The sequence below is a fragment of the Diabrotica virgifera genome, chromosome 6 (assembly GCF_917563875.1).
Source record: "Diabrotica virgifera virgifera chromosome 6, PGI_DIABVI_V3a".
Taxonomy (NCBI): Eukaryota; Metazoa; Arthropoda; class Insecta; order Coleoptera; family Chrysomelidae; genus Diabrotica; species Diabrotica virgifera.
Window position 1 is genome coordinate 14,824,633 of NC_065448.1, and position 24,629 is coordinate 14,849,261.

General features: G+C 31.8%; 3 protein-coding genes across 3 annotated transcripts; 1 reads left to right on the plus strand and 2 right to left on the minus strand.

Annotated features, from left to right (window-relative positions):
- Window positions 1-1,804: 1,804 nt before the first annotated feature.
- On the minus strand, window positions 1,805-8,668 carry LOC114325388 (uncharacterized protein C14orf119). The gene is made up of 3 exons (XM_050654403.1): window positions 8,486-8,668; window positions 8,123-8,348; window positions 1,805-2,316 (listed from the first exon to the last, which is right to left on the minus strand). The coding sequence occupies exons 2-3, from the start codon at window positions 8,315-8,317 to the stop codon at window positions 2,137-2,139; spliced, it is 375 nt and encodes a 124-aa protein (XP_050510360.1). The 5' UTR covers window positions 8,318-8,348; window positions 8,486-8,668; the 3' UTR covers window positions 1,805-2,136.
- Window positions 8,669-9,115: 447 nt separating this feature from the next.
- LOC114325387 (uncharacterized) lies at window positions 9,116-9,762 on the plus strand. The gene is made up of 2 exons (XM_028273449.2): window positions 9,116-9,282; window positions 9,394-9,762. Exon 2 carries the CDS (start codon window positions 9,407-9,409, stop codon window positions 9,710-9,712), a length of 306 nt encoding a protein of 101 aa, XP_028129250.1. The 5' UTR covers window positions 9,116-9,282; window positions 9,394-9,406; the 3' UTR covers window positions 9,713-9,762.
- Window positions 9,763-13,844: 4,082 nt separating this feature from the next.
- Window positions 13,845-17,247, minus strand: LOC114325385 (coiled-coil domain-containing protein 12). The gene is made up of 2 exons (XM_028273448.2): window positions 16,890-17,247; window positions 13,845-14,155 (listed from the first exon to the last, which is right to left on the minus strand). The coding sequence occupies exons 1-2, from the start codon at window positions 17,121-17,123 to the stop codon at window positions 13,922-13,924; spliced, it is 468 nt and encodes a 155-aa protein (XP_028129249.1). The 5' UTR covers window positions 17,124-17,247; the 3' UTR covers window positions 13,845-13,921.
- Between the last annotated feature and the right edge of the window lie 7,382 nt (window positions 17,248-24,629).

The following is a 24,629-nucleotide window of genomic DNA, read 5'->3' on the forward strand; positions in this document are numbered from 1 at the left end:
TTGTAGACAACACTTAATAATCTATCTCTCTCGTTTGTTATTTACAGAAAAACGCAGCAAATCCAAAAATATGTGCTTGATATGATCTTTCATGGGTATTCTTTCATTTTTCCGACTGTAGTCAGTGTTAATTGTAAAAGACCAACTCTGTCTACCTCGTTTGCTTATCGCTCCGGACCAATCTTAACAATGGGCCAAGTCAGATAAATTTAATAATATTTACGACCGCACTAATTGAAGTCAACCATTTTCTGTTCGGCCACACCACTAGGAATAACAATTTTTAATTTTCTTGTTTTTGTAAAGAATATTTTAATTTTTTTTTTCAATATTATAATTAATTATTAGTGAAAGAATTTATTATTTCCATTGTTTCTAATTATTTATTAGTTTTTGGGACACACTGTATATACGAGTAGGCTAATACATAATTCAGTGAGTATTCATTTTTATCTTTTTTTTTAAGTAAAAACCTTTTTGTATATAATTACCTACCTACTCGTATCACTTTTAAAAACAAAGACATTCGCCAACCAACTCTCTTGGTAAGTAGTCACTTACAACTCCGAAAAGTGTATAGAAAATAAATATAATCCTCGCGAGTGATTTCTACAACTCAACAATAGCAGTACAAAGAATAGCAGGCCTGCTCAAGATTGTTCACCGAGAATTGACAAGGTAGGAAATCTTTCCATTGCAATTTACTTTAAGGTCCGTTTTTTTTACTGTTATTTTTTATTTTAAATTCACCCTATGCTAAAAACAGTCCACTCATAAAGCTCACTGAGTTAGTAGTCTCCTACAACAAGATTTACAAACTTTACTTAAAATAGCTTAACACTAGAAGCACCAACATTTCTGCATACCTAGAAGCACTGCAGCGGTCAAAATGACGGGTATTAGAATTTCTATTGCCAGCCGTTTTTGAATTCTTTTTTACTTGATAAAAACCTATATTGAGTTAATAACTAATAATAAAAGACATATTTACTTAATTTAAATGAATTATTTAATTATTTAAGCACGATTTATACAGCAGTTAATGCAGAATCGCTACCCGATGAATGTCCTTGATCAACTTTATCAGGCATATACTCGTCTTCTTCATTATTGGATATATTTTCATCACATAACTCTACTTCATATTCATTATCTGATAAATTCTGTAACCACTCCAATCCAATAGTTATTGCTCAGTCAAATATCGACGAGACGTGATAACAGCAGAAAAGAGAAAGATCACAATGAAAAATCAAAATACATATTGAGCACGCACTTGCAAACAGTATACTCAAATTAATTACCTAATAACAAATGTTTTCGATGCATTTTATACATAAAATAAGTAAAAACTTCCCAGAAAAATAGAACAAAATGTAGAATACCTTGTCATTACTACCCAATTTTTCTAGGTAGATGTTAACTATATTAAAAATGTAATTATACTGTAAAAGTACCTGTAAAAGAAATTATAATCCTCAAATAAATATTAAAGTCCCAAATTATAAATTTTGTAAAATAAATATGAATGAGTAATACAGAGGATCAAAAAGCGAAAGCAGTCAAAATGACTGCTCTGGTGCTTCTAGGTAGACATTAGCATATTTTAAAAAGTAATTCCGCTAAGTAGCTGTAAAAAAGAAATTATAATCTTCAAATAGATCTAGAAAAAGTCATAAATTATCAAGTTTCTAAAATAACTATTAATGAGTAAAACAGAGTGTCAAAAATAGAAAGCAGTCAAAATGACCGCTCTGGTGCTTCTAGTGTTAAAGTAGGTATACCAAATAACTAAAACACAATATTAATTTACTAAAGTTCTTTTATTGTGATGAAAACAGAATGAAAATGCTAACCAACAAATATACTAAGTTTCAAAGATAGTTGCCATTTTTCTTACGATAATTCAATATAAATAACATACGTTTATAAATTTATAAACATTTTAAACTATATTTAGTATAAATACCATCTAGAAAAATATCACATTAAATACTATTCGCATATCATCAAGTATAAGTTATTACAAACAACTTAAAGAGTCAGAAATTGATTTAGATATTAGAGTAAAATAATATTCAGTGCATAATATAATATATTCGAGATGTATGTAAAAATAAAAATTTAATAATTTTATTAGTCTTCCAAAATATCCTCTCCGTTTAATTCTTGGTGTGGTTCGTGAACAACTACACCATTTTGTATTTCTTCATTTAGTTTCTCGGCAAAAACTGAATCTATGTCAGATATTTGAGCAAGAAAGTTTTGTTTTTGTTCAGTGGTCCAGTGTATAAACCATTCTTTGAATAATTTCACCTAAAACATCGTTAAAAAAGTTAAAAGACTATCGTGGCTCAGAAATATCCGACAATGGACAGGGCTAAATTTTGAACAGCTAATAAGAACAGCTGAAGACAGAGAAGAGTTTGCAATTGTAGTAGCCAACCTCCATTGAGGAGACGGCACTTTAGGAAGAAGGAAAAATCTATAATTATTAATCTGCTACACAATATTTGTGAATGAATCTGATTTTACATCTAAAAAATTTTTTTTAAAGTAAAAAATTTTTTTTTAAAGTAAGAAAGATTTTTTTTTCTTTCCTTCCACTTTCTATGTCCTTATATCAGTTGAACCAAAATACATGAAAACATTCGAGTACAGTATATATTAAAATGAGATGGGTATTAGTCTGGGCAGATTATCGGTGAATAGGCCATTTTTGGGAAAAATTATTTACCAGCAATTTTATTGCTGGAATTGAATCTTATGATTGTATATCATAGGTATGCAAAGTCCGCAGATAGTGTGCTACTTTTTTTATAAACAAAATGGCGCCCGAAAACCGTGTTTTTTCAATTTTTGCTCTATAACTCCAAAGATTTTAACTTTACACCAAAAAGACCCAAATAAAAATTCACCGTAATTAAATTTTGCATAGAGACGTGTTTTTCTCGATTTACTTCGACGAAAATTTTCCCCGAAAAAAAAAAACGGGTTCTTCCAACAAAATCTTTAATTTTCAACTAAAATTTTAGATAAGTAATTGTTTATCAATAATTAAATAACTTAGCATAATTAAAGCTCTTTTCGTATAGATTATAATTCCAGAAGCCGATGGAAATTGAATGAACAGTTTAGCAACAATTAAATTGTTAATTAAAAATTTACGGTCGCTATAATACCCACAATGTTGTTCTGAAGCTATTTTCTTGTGGCATTTTTATAATCAAGTATATTCAAATGGGAAATAAGCCACAATTTTACCTAAAAATGATTTTATTAACGTTTCGACGCCCAAGTCGGGTGTCGTTGTCAAAATACAAAATAATACTAAATAAACAAAAATGTTGTTGCTTAGTAAAAAATTCTTCTAATAATTTATTTAATCTGACTCATTTATATCGGCAATTCAGACACGTATTATACATTTTAAAGTAGACGACTTTAAAATGATATTGCCAATATTGATGAGTTGCGTTCCTGGGACGACTTTACTAAAAGATAGTTCATTCGATTACATGAAATCAATCCCAACTCAAGAATATCCGCCACAAAAAATCATAGCATGTGATCTGTCTTTAAAAAGACAACCAAATGCAACGGTGGCACTGAAATTCTCGCGTTAGAGATTCCATAGTAAATCACGAGGGAAAATCAGGAAAAAACCTCGTGATACTATCCCGACATCGTAAGTATTTGGGTTTACATTTAGTTTACTCTCAAAACTAATACCAAATTCTGAATTGATATTTTAAATTTTAAATAATACTAAAATACTAAATATGTACTAACTCGATATGTTACTGATTTACTAATTGTGGTATTTTCTTTCTATTGACTTCCTCCTTTTATTGAAGAGACAATAAAGTTTACAATGGAAAAGGAATATAATAACACCCTACCTTTCCTCGATGTTTTGGTCTCAAAGAAGGATACTGGATATGAGACTCAAGTGTATAGAAAACCAACACACACCAACAGATATCTCAATTACAAATCAAATCATAACATCAACGTTAAAAAGGGAATCATTAAATCCTTATATGATAGAGCCAAAATTACTTGTTCTAACGAAAATTCATTTTTAGAAGAAAAACAATTGTTAACATCTGTTTTATTAAAAAATGATTATCCCATATCGTTTATAAATAAGGAATTGTCAAGATTGGATCGAATGGAACAGAACAACTTAGAACGGGATCCTACAACATTCACAAGAAATAATACGAGGAAAATATCAATATCATATGTAAAAGGACTATCCGAGAAACTTAAAACAATAGGAAATAAATTCAACATATCAACAACATTCAAAACAACAAACACATTGAGATCTATTCTATCTAAAACTAAACCTAACAGTGAACAAGAAAGAACAAAGAATTGTATTTATAAAATACCTTGTGAATGCGAACAATTTTATATAGGTGAAACGTCAAGACCATTAGACATTAGATTAAATGAACATCAGTCTTATATAAAAAATAGAGAATTTGATGGATCTCAAATATGTCAACACGCATGGGATAATGAACATAGAGTTCAGTGGAGAGATTCAAGTATAGTCCTAAAAGAAGCAGATAGTAAAAAGAGGAAAATCAAAGAAGCGGCTCTAATTATGCTAAATGAAACCATATTAAAGAAAAAGTCAATAGAAAGAAAATACCACAATTAGTAAATCAGTAACATATCGAGTTAGTACATATTTAGTATTTTAGTATTATTTAAAATATCAATCCAGAATTTGGTATTAGTTTTGAGAGTAAACTAAATGTAAACCCAAATACTTACGATGTCGGGATAGTATCACGAGGTTTTTTCCTGGTTTTCCCTAGTGATTTACTATGGAATCTCTAACGCGAGAATTTCAGTGCCACCGTTGCATTTGGTTGTCTTTTTAAAGACAGATCACATGCTATGATTTTTTGTGGCGGATATTCTTGAGTTGGGATTGATTTCATGTAATCGAATGAACTATCTTTTAGTAAAGTCGTTCCAGGAACGCAACTCATCAATATTGGCAATATCATTTTAAAGTCGTCTACTTTAAAATGTATAATACGTGTCTGAATTGCCGATATAAATGAGTCAGATTAAATAAATTATTAGAAGAATTTTTTACTAAGCAACAACATTTTTGTTTATTTAGTATTATTTTGTATTTTGACAATGACACCCGACTTGGGCGTCGAAACGTTAATAAAATCATTTTTAGGTAAAATTGTGGCTTATTTCCCATTTGAATATACTTGATTATACCCACAATAATTATGATACATAACAATAACTACGATTTTTGTATAAAAAGATACTGTACCTATCTAATGTACTTTACAGAATTGAAATTGAACTATTTAAGCGGCCTCAGGAATATTTTAAAATTATAAACAATTTTTTCGCTTATAAACAAATAGAATATCTCGGGAAATATTAAATTAAATTAAATCATGAAAACGGTATTGGAAAAAAGCGGCAGGACGCTTCTTTTAAAATAAAAAACGTTTAATTGTGATGAGTGGTTCCTGAGATACAACCGGTCAAAGTTGACCGGCATTTACAGCAAAGATATAAACAATAGGATCATAATTTTCGAACCATCACCTTTGTATTTTTGTTCTCTTTCTCCTCACCAATTTTCATATCTTTAAAATTCTCGTGACATAAATTATTATAATAAAAACTATCGATATTACTAGTGAAAATTGACAAAAATAGCAAAATTCCAATCAAAAAAGAGGTTGGAGAAAATTTAATCTCAAAGTTCAAAATCGGTATACGTTAAAAAAATGCATTTTCTTGGCTTCCCATTGAGCAATTATTTTCTTCATTCTTTTTTTGTTCCCAAGTAACTCGAGTAGAGCCATATAACTAACGCATTATTAAATGTCAAACTTCCTTTTGTTTTGTTATAATAAATTAATTTATGGATTATAACAAAAATGTTTAATTTGTTTAAAAAAAGATTGTTTAAATAATTATACAGCTTTCAAATGAGAATATTTGTGTTTTTAACGGTAAAAGGTACACTTGTAGTAAGTTTACCTAAAAAAAGTCTACAACTGGAAAAAATATGTAGTTTTCTTTTCTTATAAATAAATTAATATATTATAACAAAACAAAAGCAAGTTTGACATTTAATAATGCGTTATTTAGATGGCTCTACTCGAGTTACTTGGGAACAAAAAAATAATGAAGAAAATTGCTTCATGGGAAGCCGAGAAAATGCATTTTTTTAATGTACACCGATTTTGAACTTTGAGATTACATTTTCTCCAACCTAATTTTTGATTGAAATTTTGCTATTTTTGGCAATTTTCACTCGTAATATCGATAGTTTTTATTATAATAATATATGTTATGTTTTGTGTGCAGAAAGAGGACAAAACTAAAATGGTGATGGTTCGAAAATTATGATCCTATTGTTTATATCTTTGCCGTAAATGCTGGTCAACTTTGACCAGTTGTATCTCAGGAACCACTCATCACAATTAAACGTTTTTTTCTTTTAAAAGAAGCATCCTGCCGCTTTTTTTCCAATGCCGTTTTCATGATTTAATTTAATTTCATATTTCCTGAGATATTCTAATTGTTTATAAGAAAAAAAAATGATTATAATTTTAAAATATTCCTGAGGCTGCCTAAATAATCCAATTTTAACTCTGTAAAGTACATTAGATAGGTACAGAGTCTTATTATACAAAAATCATAGTTATGCTTATGTATCATAATTATTGTGGTTATTATAGCGACTGTAAATTTTTAATTAACAATTCAATTGTTGCTAAACTGTTCGTTCAATTTCCATTGGCTTCTGGAATTATTATCTATACGAAAAGGGCTTTTATATTACCAAGTTATTTAATTATTGATAAACAATTACTTATCTAAAATTTTAGTAGAAAATTAAAGATTTTGTTGGAAAAGCCCACATTTTCCAGGGAAAATTTTTGTCCAAGTAAATCCGGAAAACACGTCTCTATGCAGAATTTAATTACGGTGGATTTTTATTGAAGTATTTTTGGTGTAAAATTAAAATCTTTGGAGTTATAGAGCACAAATTGAGAAAAACACGATTTTCGGGCGCCATTTTGTTTATAAAAAAAGTAGCACACTATCTGCGGACTTTGCATACCTATATTATTATTATATACGATCATAAGATTCGATTCCAGCAATAAAATTGCTGGTAAATAACTTTTCCTTGTATTTTGCTAATTAGCCCAGAGTATATATGGGAGAGACATTTTAGTGAAATACTGAATGTGCAACATACAGATAAGAATGAAAATTTCCTTATAGAGGATGATGGCATAAAAATAGAATTTGCTTAGTGAAATGAGAGATTAGTAGATTCTAATTCGAGAGAAAGATACTGAGAAAAGTATATGGCCTGGTGCAAGAGGAAGACGGCGTATGGAGAATCAGGAGAAACGACGAGGTTAATGAACTGAATGAAGGGTATGATATTGTAAGATTTGTGAAAAGTCAATGACTATCATGGCTGGGACATGTTCAGCGACAAGAAGATATGAAAACTACAAAGAAGATATTACAGTGGAAGCATGTAGGAAGGCGAAAAAAAGGAAGGCCTAGGACGACATGGTTGGATGATGTGGAGGACGATCTGAAAACCATGAATATAAGGGAATGGAGGAGAAGGGCACAAGAGAGATCTGAGTGGAAGGACATAGCCAGAAAGGCAAAGACCCATCCAGGGTTATGATGCCAAAAGAAGAACTTATTTTATTCAGGCTTAGTTGACCTGGGGCCTATAAACATTTTAAAAATGTCGTAGATGTTCTCGCTGGCGCCAGGTTTCAAACCCCGACCTACCTGCGTGGAAGTCAGACATACATACTGCCACCTGAGCTCTCCGGACCCCAATTGTAAACTTAAAATTAATTTTTTTGAATAGCTTATTCTGAGATGATTAGTAAGTAGGTACATCATGAAACATACCTATCAAATATGTCCCTAAATGAGAACAGTGGACATGGAAGTACATTGTACATATTTGTAAATTGGTATGTTTCCAAATAAATACCACACAAAGACTTTTGTATGTCTATAAATAGGAAAAATATTTTTAAAACCTCTAAAATGTTTTATAAGAAATACTTACTCTACATTCAAACAAAGACATAGGTTTGTCTCTACAATCAACATTTGAAATACTGTTAATAATCCCGTTGACATACGCTTTATTTGCATATTTTTCCGCCAATATCGGCAAAAAATCAGATCTTTGAAATTCACTCCACTCTTGGAACCACTGGACCAGATATCGGATTTGTGCATCTGCACTCAACATTGTCATTTTGATTACTGAACAATTTTAAGCCTAGTCACTAAAATAGAAAAGAGATTTAAAAAAAACCTTTAAGACAAAAGAGAAAGGTTGAACATGACTGGTAAAATTATAGTGGTATATTCCAGACCAAACATCTGACGTGTTTTTATTAGTTTACGAAAATTCATGACTTACCGTTCCCACTTGTGAATTTGCGGATTTTGCCTTTTATCGCATATTACCAGGGGATGAAGTTGAAATGTTTAGTTTTACTTATCAATAAATTAAATTTTTCTTATTTACGGTACTCCTAATGTTATTAAACCCTATGCAGGTGATCCTACGTTCGTGTTTTTCAAATGCGGCCTTGACCTCTTCCTTTGTTGCCGGTGTGAAGTTAGCAGACTTCAAAATTACATTTTTATCCATCACAATTTAAAAATGAACACCGAAATTACTAAAATCAATTAAAATAAAAAACATATTTTTAATTGCACAAATTATACAGTTTTTTATTTAAATATACTAATCTTTTAACAAGTTTTTTACGATAATTTTAAATATTTACTTAATCATAAAACATAGAATACACGACCAGAACATTGAAATCTGGCAACAAGGCTAAAGGTCCTATAAAATAAAAATATTTGTGTGTATATTTACATACACATTTTGTTTTTTAATACTTTTCCAAGAAAATTACTTTTTCTTAGAGAAAGTTCTGTTCCAAAATATTTAACAAAGTAAGAAGATGGTGCTGAAAGGAACAGTCGCATGGAAAGGAGAGAATTAATCTCCGCCAATGGAAGTTCGCGCTAATTCAGAATGTGGCCGAATAGCTTAACAACAACCATTTCAATTTGAAGTTCTTTCAAGTTGTCAACCATTTTATTTTAATGACATTTAATACTTCAGAAAGTTGCATTTCAGTATTTCTTTAATTTAATTTTAATAAAATTAATTCACATTGTATTCATTTAAATCCTTAGAAGGTAATTAAATACATATACCAAGGTTTTAAATGTCTATTAATGTAATTTTAAACCATATTTAGTTTATTATTAAATTTGACATGATGATATAACACAATACTCTGTTTTTAGCAAAAATCCAATAATGGCCCTATCACCATGGTTGAAGTCCCCTTTTACAGACTTAACGGGATCTCTAGTAAATCACCAGTGGTACGGAGAATGTGCTGATATGGAATTAAAAGTTTTAGACTGTCTAGATGCCTATGGATTGGACAGGGGCTTAAAAAAATGTGATGATCTGATTGAAGACTTCAGAGAGTGTGCTTTAAAAACAAAACAGTTCAAAAGAATGTACGCCATGCGAAACGAAAGGCACCGTCAACATTTTGCTGGTGAGAGAACATCAGAGAATAAATATGCCAAAGGCCCTGCCTATGACAGTTACTAAATAATTAATTATTGTAGATGTTTTAGTTGTAAATAAATGTGTTAAAAGTTCTACAATCTGAAGTTTTTGTTTTATAATAAATATCTTGATTAGTCATCCAAGTGTCATTACAGTGGAACCTTGATTATCCGTCTTTCTATTAACCGTCAGGGTCCATACATAAGTTATATCATTGTTTAACTAGCCAATGTCTAGGTCTAGTTATACAACGGTTATATTGTATACAGAAGTAAAAATTTAGTCATAAATTCATTTTGTTTGCGATAAGCCAAACGAAATTCGTTGAAATGTACACGTGCAGTTATGCCACCACCGCATTTTTTATGTAAATAATTTTTATTCTTATTCAGGGCTCTGGATTAAATTTCAATTTAAATATGTAATGATAAAAAATGATACCATGCTTTTAGAGTTTTATTTTTAGAATCGCAAGCTGAAAATAAAAACGCACAGCACAATAATTATTAGTCAATATCTGTGTCACTATAATACTATGAATTTTTATTTTTTTTAATATTCTGTTAACCGTATTTTCGATTATCCGTCATACCCTTGGTCCGGTGCCCTGACGGATAATCGAGGTTCCACTGTAAATACTTTTAAAAAACAGTGAGCCGAATTTCAAATTTTGATTGCAGGTTAATTCAAATAAACTCTTTCATCAGACTGTAACTCGGGTTATAGCCACGATAATAATAATAAAAGAATGTGTGTGTACTTTGTATGCACGTAAGAAGTTATAAATATACTTTAAACAGTTTGTTTTAATTTTTTTTAACCAAACTAATTTTGTGCTTACTGCTTTCAAAAAAATAAAAAAAAGTATAGGATTGCACCGGATTTGAACTCAAGACCTCTCGATCTTAGTGATGATGATTCCTTAGTCATGGACTTAGTGATGAAGATTCAAGAGGCTTTTGAGCAGAGCTGCTATCTGTCGGCTACATTTTGTGACCTGAGCAAAGCTTTCGATTGTGTTTCACATGAACTGCTTCTCAGGAAATTGGAGAGATATGGGTTTGGAGATAGTAGCAATGCAATGATCTCCAGCTATCTCTCCGATAGAAAGCAGAGTGTGCAGGTGGGTAGAGTGAGGTCAGCAGAGAGAGCTATAACTATTGGATTACCTCAAGGCTCAATATTGGGACCACTTTTGTTTCTAATTTATATTAATGATCTTCCACAGATAGACCTTACCAGTTCATTTACTCTTTTTGCTGATGATACTACTATTACCTGCAAAGATTGGGATTGTAAGGTAGCAATAGAGGCATCAAAGCAAGCACAAGATAAGGCAGAACAATGGTTTGCAGCAAATATGTTGCTTCTAAACATCAATAAAACCCAGTCTTTGATTTTTTCAACAAGACAGCTTCCATCCGGAGATGCAGACAAACAAATAAAATTTTTGGGAGTTTACTTGGATGCAGGATTATGTTGGAAGGCTCATACACGGTCCCTTGTTGCTAAGTTAGGAACTACAACTTTTCTGATTAGAAGACTTTCCGAGTGTGTATCTCAGTTCACTTTACAACAGGCCCATTTTGCACTGTGTCATTCACACATCAGCTATGCAATTTTGGCATGGGGTCACAGTGCTGGAGCCAAAGATGTCTTTCGTATTCAGAGAAGAATAGTAAGGATAATTGCTGGCCTGTCCTATCAGAAAGAATGTCGGCAAGCATTTGTTGCACTGCACATACTGACTCTGCCTTCGCTATTTATTCTGGAGAGTCTTGTTCATGTGAAACAAAATATAGATTGTCATCAAAGACATGAGGATGTACACCAATATGAAACCAGAAATAAGCATGCCTTAATACTGCCCTACACCAGGCTCCAAAGAAGTAGAGACGGACCAAACTCGATATGGTTTAACATTCTACAAGTTGCCTACTGAAATTACTGAATTGCCAACTTTACAATTTAGAAAACAACTAAAGAATTTTCTCAGGCCAGGCATTTTACAGCAGTGATGAATTTTTAAATTTTATCTTTAATGTTTGGAACTGGGTTGTGAATTGTTGAATTGTACTTTGTTTATTCTTAGGAACCCAGAAAGTGTCTGTCTTAATTGATGTATGTATTATTTCATATTATGCCTTGTGTTTTTATACTTGTATTTTATATCTTGTGTTTTTATATTTGTATTTTATATCTGTGAACCAAAGTTGTATACTATTTTTCGACGTATGTAAGTACTTTTGTATATTGACATGAATAAATGACTCGACTTGACTTGATCTCTGGCTGAATGCTATACCAAATACGCTACGACAACTGTCTGTATCGGTTCGGACGTACCTAATGACAATTCACGGTAACAAACAGACAAGGTGAAAGTATAATAAATATACAATAAAATGTTTTAATAATACTCGTCTTACTCCTGAGGAAGACAAATCCAAAGACACAAAAATTATAATAAATATATTTACTAAAAACACTAATATATTCTTTTCACACCTTTTCTTGCACTGATATATTTATACATAACTAGAAAGATTTAGCAACTAAACTCCATACTGTCTGTGTGCGCAGTATTATGAAATTTTACTCTCAATCGTGCCTAGAAGTATAACTTCAAAAAACCGTTGGACTTGTTATTTTGAGACGTTTTTTTTTCAACTATGAAATTTTTGGTAAAATGTACTTTTTTCGATTCATTTTTGAAAAACCACCCAAAAACATTAATTTTTTAGGTAGGAAATCAACAATTTCAAATGTGAATAACTTTGAAAATATTGACTTACTGAGAAAAGTCTGACATTTTTTGCAATAAATTTAATTCTTTATTGATTTCGGGTTTTCAACCCCGAGAAGGGGTGGCACTTACCACTGGGGTAAAAGAACAATGCTTCTTCTTTGACATGTTTCCTATGCATATTTCATGTCAATCGAAGTGAGTCTTTAAAATTCTGAGCAGAATTCATGATAGAATGGTCGTATCAATAATCTCATCATCTTAAACATAAATTTGAGAAAAAATATGTAGTAGAGAAAATTGTCTTTATACAGGACAATTTAACCCATCTTATTCCTTTGAGGATTCTAAGCTTTCATAAATGAACAGAAATAGAACAGCTAGAATAATAAAATAACATTTATGTTTCGTGGACCTTAGAAGGCATTTGATATGGTCAAATTAAAGGATGTTATCCATTTATTGTGCTCAAGATAGGTGCCGCTACAAATAACTAAAACGATCGAAAATACCAGAACAACACAATAAAAGTAAATGTAGAAAATGAATTAACTGACCCAATTGAAGCCGGCATTGGGATAAGACAGGGGGATTCTCTGAGTCCTCTATTGATCAACTAGATCATGGATAAAATAAAATAAATAAGAACTAATAAAGGATATCAAATGGGAGGAACATAATTTAAAATAATCTGCTATGCAGATGATCCAATATTAATCTCTCAAAGTGAAGATTATTTATAAGGTATGCTGCACCAATTTAACATATCCGTCAGAAAATTTAACATGTTAATTTTCTCAAAAAAGACAAAATGCATGATTATAATAGTAAATCTAATAAGATATAAATTAGAGCTGGACGGTCAGACAATAAAACAAGTGGTGGAGTTTAAATATCTAGGCAACACATTATCTAGCTATGGAAAGCTCAAAACAGAAGTGGAAGATCAAGTGAATAGAGCAAACAAAGCCACATGTTGCCAGAATGAAACAATTTGGAGAAATAAAAATATCAGAAAAGAAATGAAAGAAATGCAGAATTTACAAATGTCATCAGACTAATAATGACCCTACACAGTAAAAACACAACCTGCTAAAGAGAGAACAAAAAGAAGCAGCAGAGATGAAAACCCTTCAAAAAATCGATGGTAGGATGGGACAGAGCTAGAAGTACAGATATACAACAGAGATGCAAGGTGGACAACATTAATAACCGGATAAGAAATAGAAGAGTCGAATGGAATGACCACATAATCCAAATGATAACAAATAGAGTAGTAAGGATAGCGAGAGACGATTCCCCAATACAAAAACGATGGAATGACAACTTACTTGAGGCACATTGAAAAAACAGAGTCATGTCTATACAAAAATAAGAAAAAGAAGAATAACAAAATTCACCAGCAAAGGGGAATACAATACAATTAAATCTTATTATCACTTCTATTTTTAATTCTAATATATAACAAAAAATATAAAAAGTCTGTTCAATCTGAAATTTGTAGATTATAAGTCTGATGCTCCAGCATTTACAATGGCAGCCAAATCTTCTTGTTTACTTTCTTTTAACCTATTTCTGATTAATTCTGCAATTGCCTTTTGGGTCTGCTTCTCTAACTTTGCTAACTTCTTTGCAACATCTCTTTTAAGATCCCAATCTGGTTTCCTGGGGGCCAATGATGTGACATCTAGTTGATCAATCACCACATTGGATTTTGCAGACTCTAGCTGGTTTTTCACCTGAAATAAATCATTATTTAGACTTTGAAAGTGCAAAGGAATGAGTATACCAGTAAGAAACAAATACCATTATATAGTGATCGCACAAGACGAAGATGACCTTAGTTTTATTGTGAGAAAACTAGAACAGGTCTATACAGATAATGGGACAGAAATAAACCTAAAGAAAACTGAATGCCTAACATCGGAGAATACAGAAATAAAACAGCTGGAAATAGACAAAGGTAACCAAATCAAAGGAACAGACAAGTACAAGTATTTAGGTTTCATAATATCATACAAAACAACAACGGAACAAGATATAAAAAATAGACATGGACAAACAAGAGATTGCATACAAAAATTGAACCTGGTACTGTACACTGTAGGATAAGAACATCAGCATAAAAACAAAAAGAAGAATATATCTGTACCTCGGAAGGATACAACACTAAGTCCATTTTTTTTTCAGTTTTGACATTTTCACATATTAATAATCAACTTTTATCACCTTATTTAGAGGAATAGAGCACTATGGTCTAAACCATTTGCTAACGGAGATAGCGACCTTTAAAACAACATTAAGTCCATTTTTACTTAGAGGGATAGAACACCATGTAGACTTGATGTTTTATCCCTCTACGCATGTGAATTACCGCCACACATAGTGTTGCACACAGTTGCTTTTCTTTATGATGACAAGTAGTAGATTATTAGTGATCTAATAGGTAGTACTTTTGCCATTTACTGTGTGTTTGAAGTTATTTACGGTACATATTTGGGTACGCACCTGAATGTAGAGAAAATGTATGAACTGTATATAGAGGATTGTAATAACAATGATTTCAACCCTATGTTAAGAGCTAAAAAATGGTTCTACTATGATGTGTTCAACAAAAAATTTAAGTTGACTTTTAAATTCAAACCACCAGAAATAGACACATGTGACTTTTTTCAAGCAAAACTAAACAATAATTTGACTCCAGATGAAAAATAATCTGTTGAAGAAGAACATAATAGACATCTGGATGAATCTAAATTAAGGTATGATTTGAAAAGCAAGGACACCAAAATGGCTAACAATGCCATTAAGGTATTAACTGGTGATCTGCAAAAATGTTTGCCATCACCCCTTGTAACAAATTGCAAAGAGCTTCTATAAGATAAAACTGTGGACATTAAATTACACCTCGTATGATTCTTCTGATTTCTCAGTCCATTGCATTATGTGGGATGAATCCAAAGGAGCTCTTGGTGGAAATGAAATCGGATCTGGATTACTCAAATGGGCAGATACCGTCATTCTTGGCAGTGAAATAGAAGAAATCATACTATGGTCAGACAATTGTTACGGACAGAATAAAAATGTTACTCAATAAGTATCCACAAGTAAAAATGATCACCCAGAAGTTTCTACTAAAGGCCCACACCCACATGGAGGCGGACACTGTCCATGTGCTGATAGAGCGAAAGAGAAAAAAACTTAACAACAAGTCTATTTTAACACCCTGGGGTTGGCAGCAGCTAGTCAGACAAACATCAATGAAATATACCGTACATAATATGGAATTAGAAGATTTTAAAAATTTTAGGTCTTTGTATGATGTCAAAATATCTCAAAATCCTCCTTTTATTAATAGAAAGAGAGACATCAATAAACAACAAGTTCTTCTGTCAAACTGTGTTCAACTGCAAGTAAAACAAAACAGCATGGGAACTCTATTTTTGAAAAGTAATTTTAATGATGAAAACCAGGAAATTGATCTTGTTAGGTCTCCAAGGCGACACCTTACATTGCCAAAAGATTTGCAACTGGTAGCACAAACTCCAATACCTATATCACAACAAAAGTACAATGATCTATTGGCATTACTGCCATATGTACCTACGTTTTGCCATGATTTTTATAAAAACTTAAAGCACACTAGTGATAATACCAATAGTGACTATCCAGAAGGAGACTCATTTGAGGATGTCTGAGTGGTTTGTACCTAAAATACCATTTTGGTTAAATACATAGATGTATTATTTGTATTTTTGTAAAGGTGAATTGTTTGGTTAAATAAATTTTGTAAATCAAATAGTATTGTAGTTGTTATTGAATACCCCATACTAAGACATACAGTACACTAACTTTGTTAGAGGAATACAACACCATGTCCATAAAAGGGTTAAAAAACACACGAAAAATTTTTTTTTTTATTATAACAAATGTATTAAGTAAACTACAATAGATAGAATGTTCTATTAAAATATTGTTTCAATATCTCAATAAATAGCTGCAGCAATAACACTTTTTGTTGAAAAAAAGTTTTAAACTGCTCTTCTGTAAAGTTACGAAAATGGACATAGTGTTGTATCCTTGCCAGGTACAGATATAACACCATGACAAGAAGTATCCTCACTTATGGATGTGAAAATTAGACAATAAATAAGAAAACAAAAAAGAAAATAAGAACAACAGAGAAGGAATTCCTAAGAAGCTGCAGAATAACAAGAACAGATAGAATAGACTACACAGAAAAAAGAGATTAACCTGGTACAGACATGTCAGAAGAGCAGACAAAAAAACGTTGGATAAACAGAATAACAGAGTGGAGCCCGATAGGAAGAAAGCCAGACTTCGAAGATCCTTCAGAGATGAAGTGGATGAAGCAATGTAAACAAGAAATCTGCAGGAAAAGGAATGGCAAAACAGAAAGAACTGAAGACAAGGGTTGAGTGTGAAAACTGTGGAAATCCTTAGTACAAATACCTGTGTAGTTACATCGCCGGGCTCCGCTGGATTAAGTGCAAACTCGTTCAAACTCTCATTCATAGGTTTGTAACTTCTAAATAATGGTGTAGGAAGGGCTTCACCTTCAGCGCCCTTTTTGTTATTATCTCGGGAGCTATCATTTTGCCTTTTACGTTTTAGGTTTTTTAATCTTTCTTTCCTTTTTAAAGCTTCATCTTCTAGACGCCCAATTTTTGAATCAGATTCTGTCATGTTTACTGTGATTGTATTTTATTTTTTACTTCTTGAAATTAAAATTAATTGATAAACAAAACTAAAACTTAGGTTAGCTCTGGTTTATGAGACCCACCAAATGTTGGCAACTTACAATACATCGCATAATACTATCACGGTCCAGTGGACCGCAATAGTCGTGACGTCAAAACGTCAAAAAAAGGTTTCCAAACACGTTGTGTCTAGGTACACGCTAAAATGTACGCAAATAGAAAAGTTAAACTTCATCAAGCTAGTGACTATTTAGCGTGGGCAGTGACTGTATATTTTGATACACGCTATTTTGATATGTTTAGTGTTTGTTTGATAGAAAAATATTTGTTATGACCTTTAATTCTACCGTTGATTGAAATATTGTACCTCAATCAACGATTCTACCTAACTTTTTTATTTGCGTACACGTTAGCGTATACCTAGACATAACGTGTTTGGAAAAATTTTGACGTTTCGACGTAACACTATCAAGGTCCATTCTTCGAATTTCAATATATAGTATTTTTACTACAAAAACGTTATTACGTAGGTCAAAATTTTTGACGTAAGAGAACTGTCAAAACATTAGAATGTGACTTTTCATTATTGTCATGTTTATAAAAATATGGCAATAATGAAAAGTCACATTCTAATGTTTTGACAGTTCTCTTACGTCAAAAATTTTGACCTACGTAATAACGTTTTTGTAGTAAAAATACTATACACTGCCTAGCATAATGTTTTAATTTATTTTAGAAATTACAGTAGAACCCCGCAAATCCGAACCCCGCAAATCCGAACTTTCGGCAAATCCGAACCAACGGAAAATGAAAAAAATTCTATAAATTCAAAATAAAAATTTAAAAACATGTTTATTATATGTACAGAGAACCAGAAAATTTAACAATGTAAAATTAATAGGAATTTGGACATGTGAAATTTATTAAAAATAAATACACATAGTACATACTTATAAAAACTTAAACACAATCAATAAAGGAATGTGCATAATACGCATTTCCCATGGTATACTATGAACGAAAACATTGAAAAAGATAAGAAACATAGTGTAATCAATATCCAGATTACAAATTAAATTAATCATTTACATGGCCGAATTCCCATGTCCCGTGACGAAACAAAACTACTGGCGTTAGTGATTTAATATTTCAGTGATCTAAAGATTTTTCAGCTTTAAAATATTGGAGGATTGGAGGCATAAACGTGCGGATAAAGTTTCATAAAGGGATCGGTGGTAGACCATATCTTTTAAAAATGATCTTCCTTAGCTTCTTAGGCCAACTTACGGATAATCCGAACTTTTCGGAATCCGAACAGGCTGTTCCCCCAATTAGTTCGGATTTGCGGGGTTCTACTGTATTATTCTTTTTTAACTATTTTTGGTTGTAACATAGTTTACTAACGGATTGCTTAAATAAAACAACGTTTTTGTCCTTCAAAGTTTATTGAAAGTATGTAATGAAAATGAACAATTTTCGTTACATATAGGTACATACCTACTAAAAATTGAAGAGGGACAATTTTAATTTGATGTGCTTTTTGTTAAAACAAAAGAAATTTTAAGAACTTATTAGCAAGTATTCCCTCCTCTGAAAGCAGATTGCAAACAACTAGGAATGCCTTGGGATCAGATTTTGGATTACATTCACATTCTGCGGAAGATTGTTCCATTCCTGCACGAATATGTCGCGAAGCTCTCCTTAATTTATGGGATTATTGCCCGAATATGTCGCGAAGCTCTCTTGAATATATGGGGGCCGGTAGCGGTATATGACTTCGCAATTGTCTTTTCATCTCATCCCAAACAAATGTTCTATACATATCTGGACAGCGATATATATGTATATCTATATCTGGACAGCGATCAGTAAAAAAACGTGTGATAAAATACTTAGTTACTAGCCGAGTAGAGTGGGGCCGTGCATTATCATGCATAAATGTGGCGTCGTCTCCAATAATAACCATAAACGGTAAAACATGGTCTTTTAGAACCTGGGTCAGGTCAGGTACCTATGCGCAGTCAATGTCCCATTCTTAATAAAGACTAACTCCGTGCGAGCGTCAAACGATATGCCCCCCATGCCATAGTTGATCCTCCACCAAATGGAAGTTGCTCGACAAAACATTCTTGAGCAAATCTCTCGCTCAGAAACCACACTCTTACAGGTGTGTTTAAGCCTGCAAAAACAATAGACGACTCCAATCCTGTGTACCTATTGTCCAAACCAAGTGTTCACGTGCAAAATTCAATCTGGCAATTTAGTGTTCACTGAAAAGCGGTGGTCCAGTCATTCCAGTTTGAGAAGAAAACGAACAGCATGAAGTCTCCTCATAATTGTCCATTCACTTACGTTTACATTTCTCACTTCTTGCAGATGATTTCGAATGGAATCTGCCGTGATTGTTCTGTTTCTCAAGATAATACTCGTAGAAACAACAAAGTGGTCATCCCTAACTGTTGTAATTCTGACTCTGCCTGAACCAGATCGTCCATTGAACTATATACTGGTGTCGGGTGCTGCATCTGTCATACTGTTACGTTTAGTTAAGTCTAATGTTTCAGTTTCAAAGTACTGGTTTTCATCAACAAACTCATCATTCTTAAAGTACTGACTAATATTAGATCATTTTTTATTTGTTTCTTCAGCTCCCCTTTTCTCTTTTGTTTTTCGCTCCCACTAAAATATTTTCTAGAACTAAACATGTTGATGTCTATCTTTCACAATTAACATTACTTTGCCTTTATTAAGTTCAATAAAAATAAAACTACGAAAAATCAAAGACACAAATGACCCATTGTCACAACAATCAAACGAAGGATGCCTGGTACAGGTACACGGTACAGCCGTCCGTACTTATAAATACAAATCTGTGATTCCCCTAACACCATGTATCGCTAGTTATTGTTTGTGTTTCTAAAAGATATAATTTTAGTATATACAGTTTTTTTGATTAAATGCATATTTTTCGAGTTATTCTCAAAAAACCCTCTAAAAATGTCGATTTTTTAGTCGAAAAACTACTTTTAACCGCGAATAACTCGAAAAATATTAAGAGTAAACAGTAGCAATTAACAGGTGGCAACAAAATATAACTTCGGGATATAGTATCATAAACTTTGGCAACAGTGGTAATCTTTGACATTTTCTAAGATTAATATTTTGACAATATCATAGTCGCGCTAAATGGAAGTAATAGAAAACGATTTTATTATTAATAAATACATATTTATGAAAATAACCCTAAATGGGTGAAAATTTTATGTTAAGATAGGTATTTAGAAAGGTATGTGCATGAAATATCTAATAATAAAACAATAGTAAATAATCATTTTTTGTTGTGAAGCGAAACAAATTTCGATTTTCGCATAATTTTGGCACGGTTTTTAATGGACTTTTTCTTGGAAGGTTTCACTTTATTTTTTGTTTGATTTACTTTTTCCATTTTGTTAAACTATTGATAATATTTTAAGAATAAAAAATCCTCCTAAAACTTTATATACTCGCATTAGAATTCGAAATATTTTTACGTAAAATATACTTACCTACCTACATATAACTAAAACTCACACTTAACAACAATCTATTCTTTCAAAGAGGCCAACAACTTATACAACAAATATAATAAATTAACTATCAACAAACACTTCTTTCCTCTGAAACAACAATAACGAATTCTTAAATTAACACACTACTGCACTGAACAGATATAGATAAAGATGACAGAACAGATTAGAGAAAATCTAACACAGGTTTGTCAAAATGACAGTGATAATTTCTCTATGTTGCCTAATTAGTTATTTAGTTATAATATGTTCGATTTCTTATAAGAAATAAAAAATTTTAGTAGTTCCAAGATTACACAAAATCTAGGCATGGGATAAAAAAGTTTATTTGAAGAAAGTTTATTATTTTTTTCTTCTTAATGGCGGTACAGGCTCCTTTTTTCAATATTTTATTTAGTTACAGAGTAATTTCCACGTACTAACATACTTCTGAAATTGGGCTCTGTACCGCCATTCTTTATTATATTACGAATATGTGTGCCAAATATCTCGACAAAATATTTAAAATTAGAGCCGCAATCTTGGAACGCGTTTGTGGCTACCTGTTGATCGCTACCGTAGCCTCTTAAAAAGTAATTCCCCTAGCGTCACGAGTTCGCTCACGCCATCTATGTATCGCGAGAAAAAAAATGAAGCATTCTATGGACGCGTTCTAGATCCATTCTTTTTTATGAATAGGTACGTTTAAATCTTAGTTATTTATTTGAATTTGTATATGGATATGACATTAGTTGTATCAAACTTTAGTTTATTTTTAGTTGACTTTATAAAATTTATAGAGACGTGTAAAATTTATGCAAAACTGAGCTTAACACAGAGAGGAATGGAGCTATCCATGTTAGGAATAACTCTGAGAGACAAAATAAAAACGAAGGGACCAGGACACCAGGAGAAGAACCAAGGTGACTGACGTCATCAAAAGGATAGCCATACTAAAAAGGAGATGGGCAGGACACATAACTAGAATAACAGATGGGCGATTGACAAAGAGGAGACCATTTATTGGAATGAAGACCAAGGGAAGACAAGAGAAGCGGCGGTCGACCACCTATACGATAGACAGACTATTTAAAAAGGCTAAATAAAAACTGGATAAGAGCGGCACAAGATAAAGGTGTTGGAAACACGAGGAAGAGGCCTATTTTCGGCAGTAAATTTTTGAGCTTGAATGATGATGATATAAAGGGCCTAGTCGGGTAAGATGATGAAAAGTGCCCCCAACTCGATTCGAATTCCTTATATGTCACCGTTTAGCATATATAGTGAAACTAACTTTCTGAAATTTTTAGCCCCCTAGGTGGTCATGTGACCCACCTAGAGCCTAATTAGGAGTTTTATGTTTTTATTTTTTATCTCAGCCGCATCGAGAACTAGCTAAAAACTTTAAATAAAAAAATTGTAAGCTTCAAAAAGTTCTGTCTGAAAAAAATTTGTTTTTAATTTTTGGCGGGAAATTTAGATTTTAGAACGATTTCAAAATTTTAAATGAGTACAAAAAAATAACTAAGACATTCGTTTTCACGAAAAAAATATATAACATGTGTTTTTGCATAATGTTTCACCCTGAATTTTTTTAAATTTTTAAAACTGGTGAAACGTACCTTTAAAAATAAAAAACCGCATTTCTTCGGTATTTTTTTCGTTTTTTGATACAATTTTATACATATTTTTCAAAAAAGCTAACACCGTCACTGGAGTAGGTAAAAAACTGAAAAATAATTGGAGTTTGCTTAATAAAAATTTTTTGTAACGCCATCCATTTTCAAGATATAGGGCGTAGAAGAAAACAAAATTTTACACATTTTTTACGATTTTGCCGAAACTACTGGCAACAGTGTAATAAAATTTGGCGAGTTTTAAGAGGTAGTTGTTGTGCATTTTTTAACATACAATTAAGAATTTTATATTTATCATTGGCGCGCATAGGGGTAATGGTCTGAACTTTTTAAAGAAAAAAGATAGTACGCCACTGACATATTTCAAATTAACAATCGTTTTTGAATTTCTCGTTCAATTTGTGACAAAAAATCTATCTTCCTATTTTTTCATACGACGCGCCATTTTTATTCAAAAAATAAAACATCTTAACCGTTACAAAGTATTCGAACTTCTATGAAATAAAATACTACTATTAGTATACCTTATTCCACGAACATACGCCTGTTTTGGATTACTTCGACAATGAATATTTTACTGTGCAAAATAAGAAGTACGAAAGTAAATTGCAAATTGTTGTTTATTGGAATAATTATTAGCGCCATTTACTTTCGTACTTCTTAAACAGGCGTATGTTCGTGGAATGGCCCATAGTTTCTACATCTACATAAACTCGTACATCCATTATAAAAACTAATTCGAATACTTTGGAAGCGTTAAGATATTTTATTTTTTGCGCCTCGTGTGAAAAAATAGGAAGATAGATTTTTTGTCACAAATTGAACGAGAAATTCAAAAACGATTATTACTTTGAAATATGTCAGTGGCGTACTATCTTTTTTCTTTAAAAAGTTCAGACCATTACCCCTATGCGCGCCAATGATAAATATAAAATTCTTAATTGTATGTCAAAAAATGCACAACAACTACCTCTTAAAACTCGCCAAATTTTATTACAATGTTGCCAGTAGTTTCGGCAAAATCGTAAAAAATGAGTAAAATTTTGTTTTCTTCAACGCCCTGTATCTTGAAAATGGATGGCGTTACAAAAAATTTTTATTAGCCAAACCCCAATTATTTTTCAGTCTTTTACCTACTCCAGTGACGGTGTTACCTTTTTTAAAAAATATGTATAAAATTGCAAAAAACGAAAAAAAAAAACGAAAAAATGGAGTTTTTTATTTTTAAAAGTACGTTTCACCAATTTTAAAAATTTTAAAAAATTCAGGGTGAAACATTATGCAAACATACACGTTATATATTTTTTTCTCGTGAAAACTAATGTCTTAGTTATTTTTTTATACTTATTTAAAATTTTTAAATCGTTCTAAAATCTAAATTTCCCGCCAAAAATTAAAAACAAAAATTTTTTCGGAGAGAACTTTTTAAAGCTTACAACTTTTTTATTTAAAGTTTTTCGCTAGTTCTCGATGCGGCTGAGATAAGAAATAAAAACATAAAAACCCTAATTAGGCTCTAGGTGGGTCACATGACCACCTAGGGGGCTAAAAATTTCAGAAAGTTAATTTCACTATATATGCTAAACGGTGACCTATATGGAATTCGAATCGAGTTGGGGGCACTTTACATCATCTTACCCGGCTAAGCCCTTTATATATTTTACTAGCTTTTGTTAAAAGTGTTGGGTCACTTCTCAGCTAGCAGCCTTTCGGACCGGGAGCCCCGTCAGGTCGCAAGGTGGCAGTTTGTCAGTCCAGTATACCACCCTATAGTTACGCCATTGCTTCTTCCTCTCATTATATATGGATCTAAACTTTAAAAATTGAATTTAGAAAACGCTTTATTAATGTAATGCTTTATACAAGACAATTAAATATCATACATGTAATATTTTCGTTGTTTTACAGTTTTGACTTATATTTTATAGTCCAGGAAACGACTGTAAATATAGTAGAAAACGTTTCTGATGCATATGTAATTATTGGCCTTACACTGGCTTCATAAATTCTTAATTTCATCTCAGTGTTAATGTGTCGGTTTCGCCATATAGTGTTATTAAGGTATCCTAAGGATCTATTTGCATTTTGCACTTGATTTCTAACTTTTTTGTCCAGGTCTCCGTAGCTTGACAATGTAATTCCAAGGTATTTTATTTCCATTACTTGTTCAATACTAATGCCATCAATTTCTATTTTACACGTGATTGGTTCTTTACTGATTATATAACGGGTAGATATTTCGGACAACAGACTCAGTAAATCACAGGTTCAATTAAAATAAAATATATATTCTAGTTCTTTCAATACAAA

Bases quoted from the DNA above. Each gene is read 5' to 3' on its own strand.
- LOC114325385 (XM_028273448.2), bottom strand. From the start codon at position 17,123: ATGACAGAATCTGATTCAAAAATTGGGCGTCTAGAAGATGAAGCTTTA. The intron at 14,156-16,889 runs GTATTTGTACTA...GATTTATTTCAG, and splicing joins CCGGCGATGTAACTACACAG to GTGAAAAACCAGCTAGAGTC.
- LOC114325387 (XM_028273449.2), top strand. From the start codon at position 9,407: ATGGCCCTATCACCATGGTTGAAGTCCCCTTTTACAGACTTAACGGGA.
- LOC114325388 (XM_050654403.1), bottom strand. From the start codon at position 8,317: ATGACAATGTTGAGTGCAGATGCACAAATCCGATATCTGGTCCAGTGG. The intron at 2,317-8,122 runs GTAAGTATTTCT...ACGATGTTTTAG, and splicing joins TGTCTTTGTTTGAATGTAGA to GTGAAATTATTCAAAGAATG.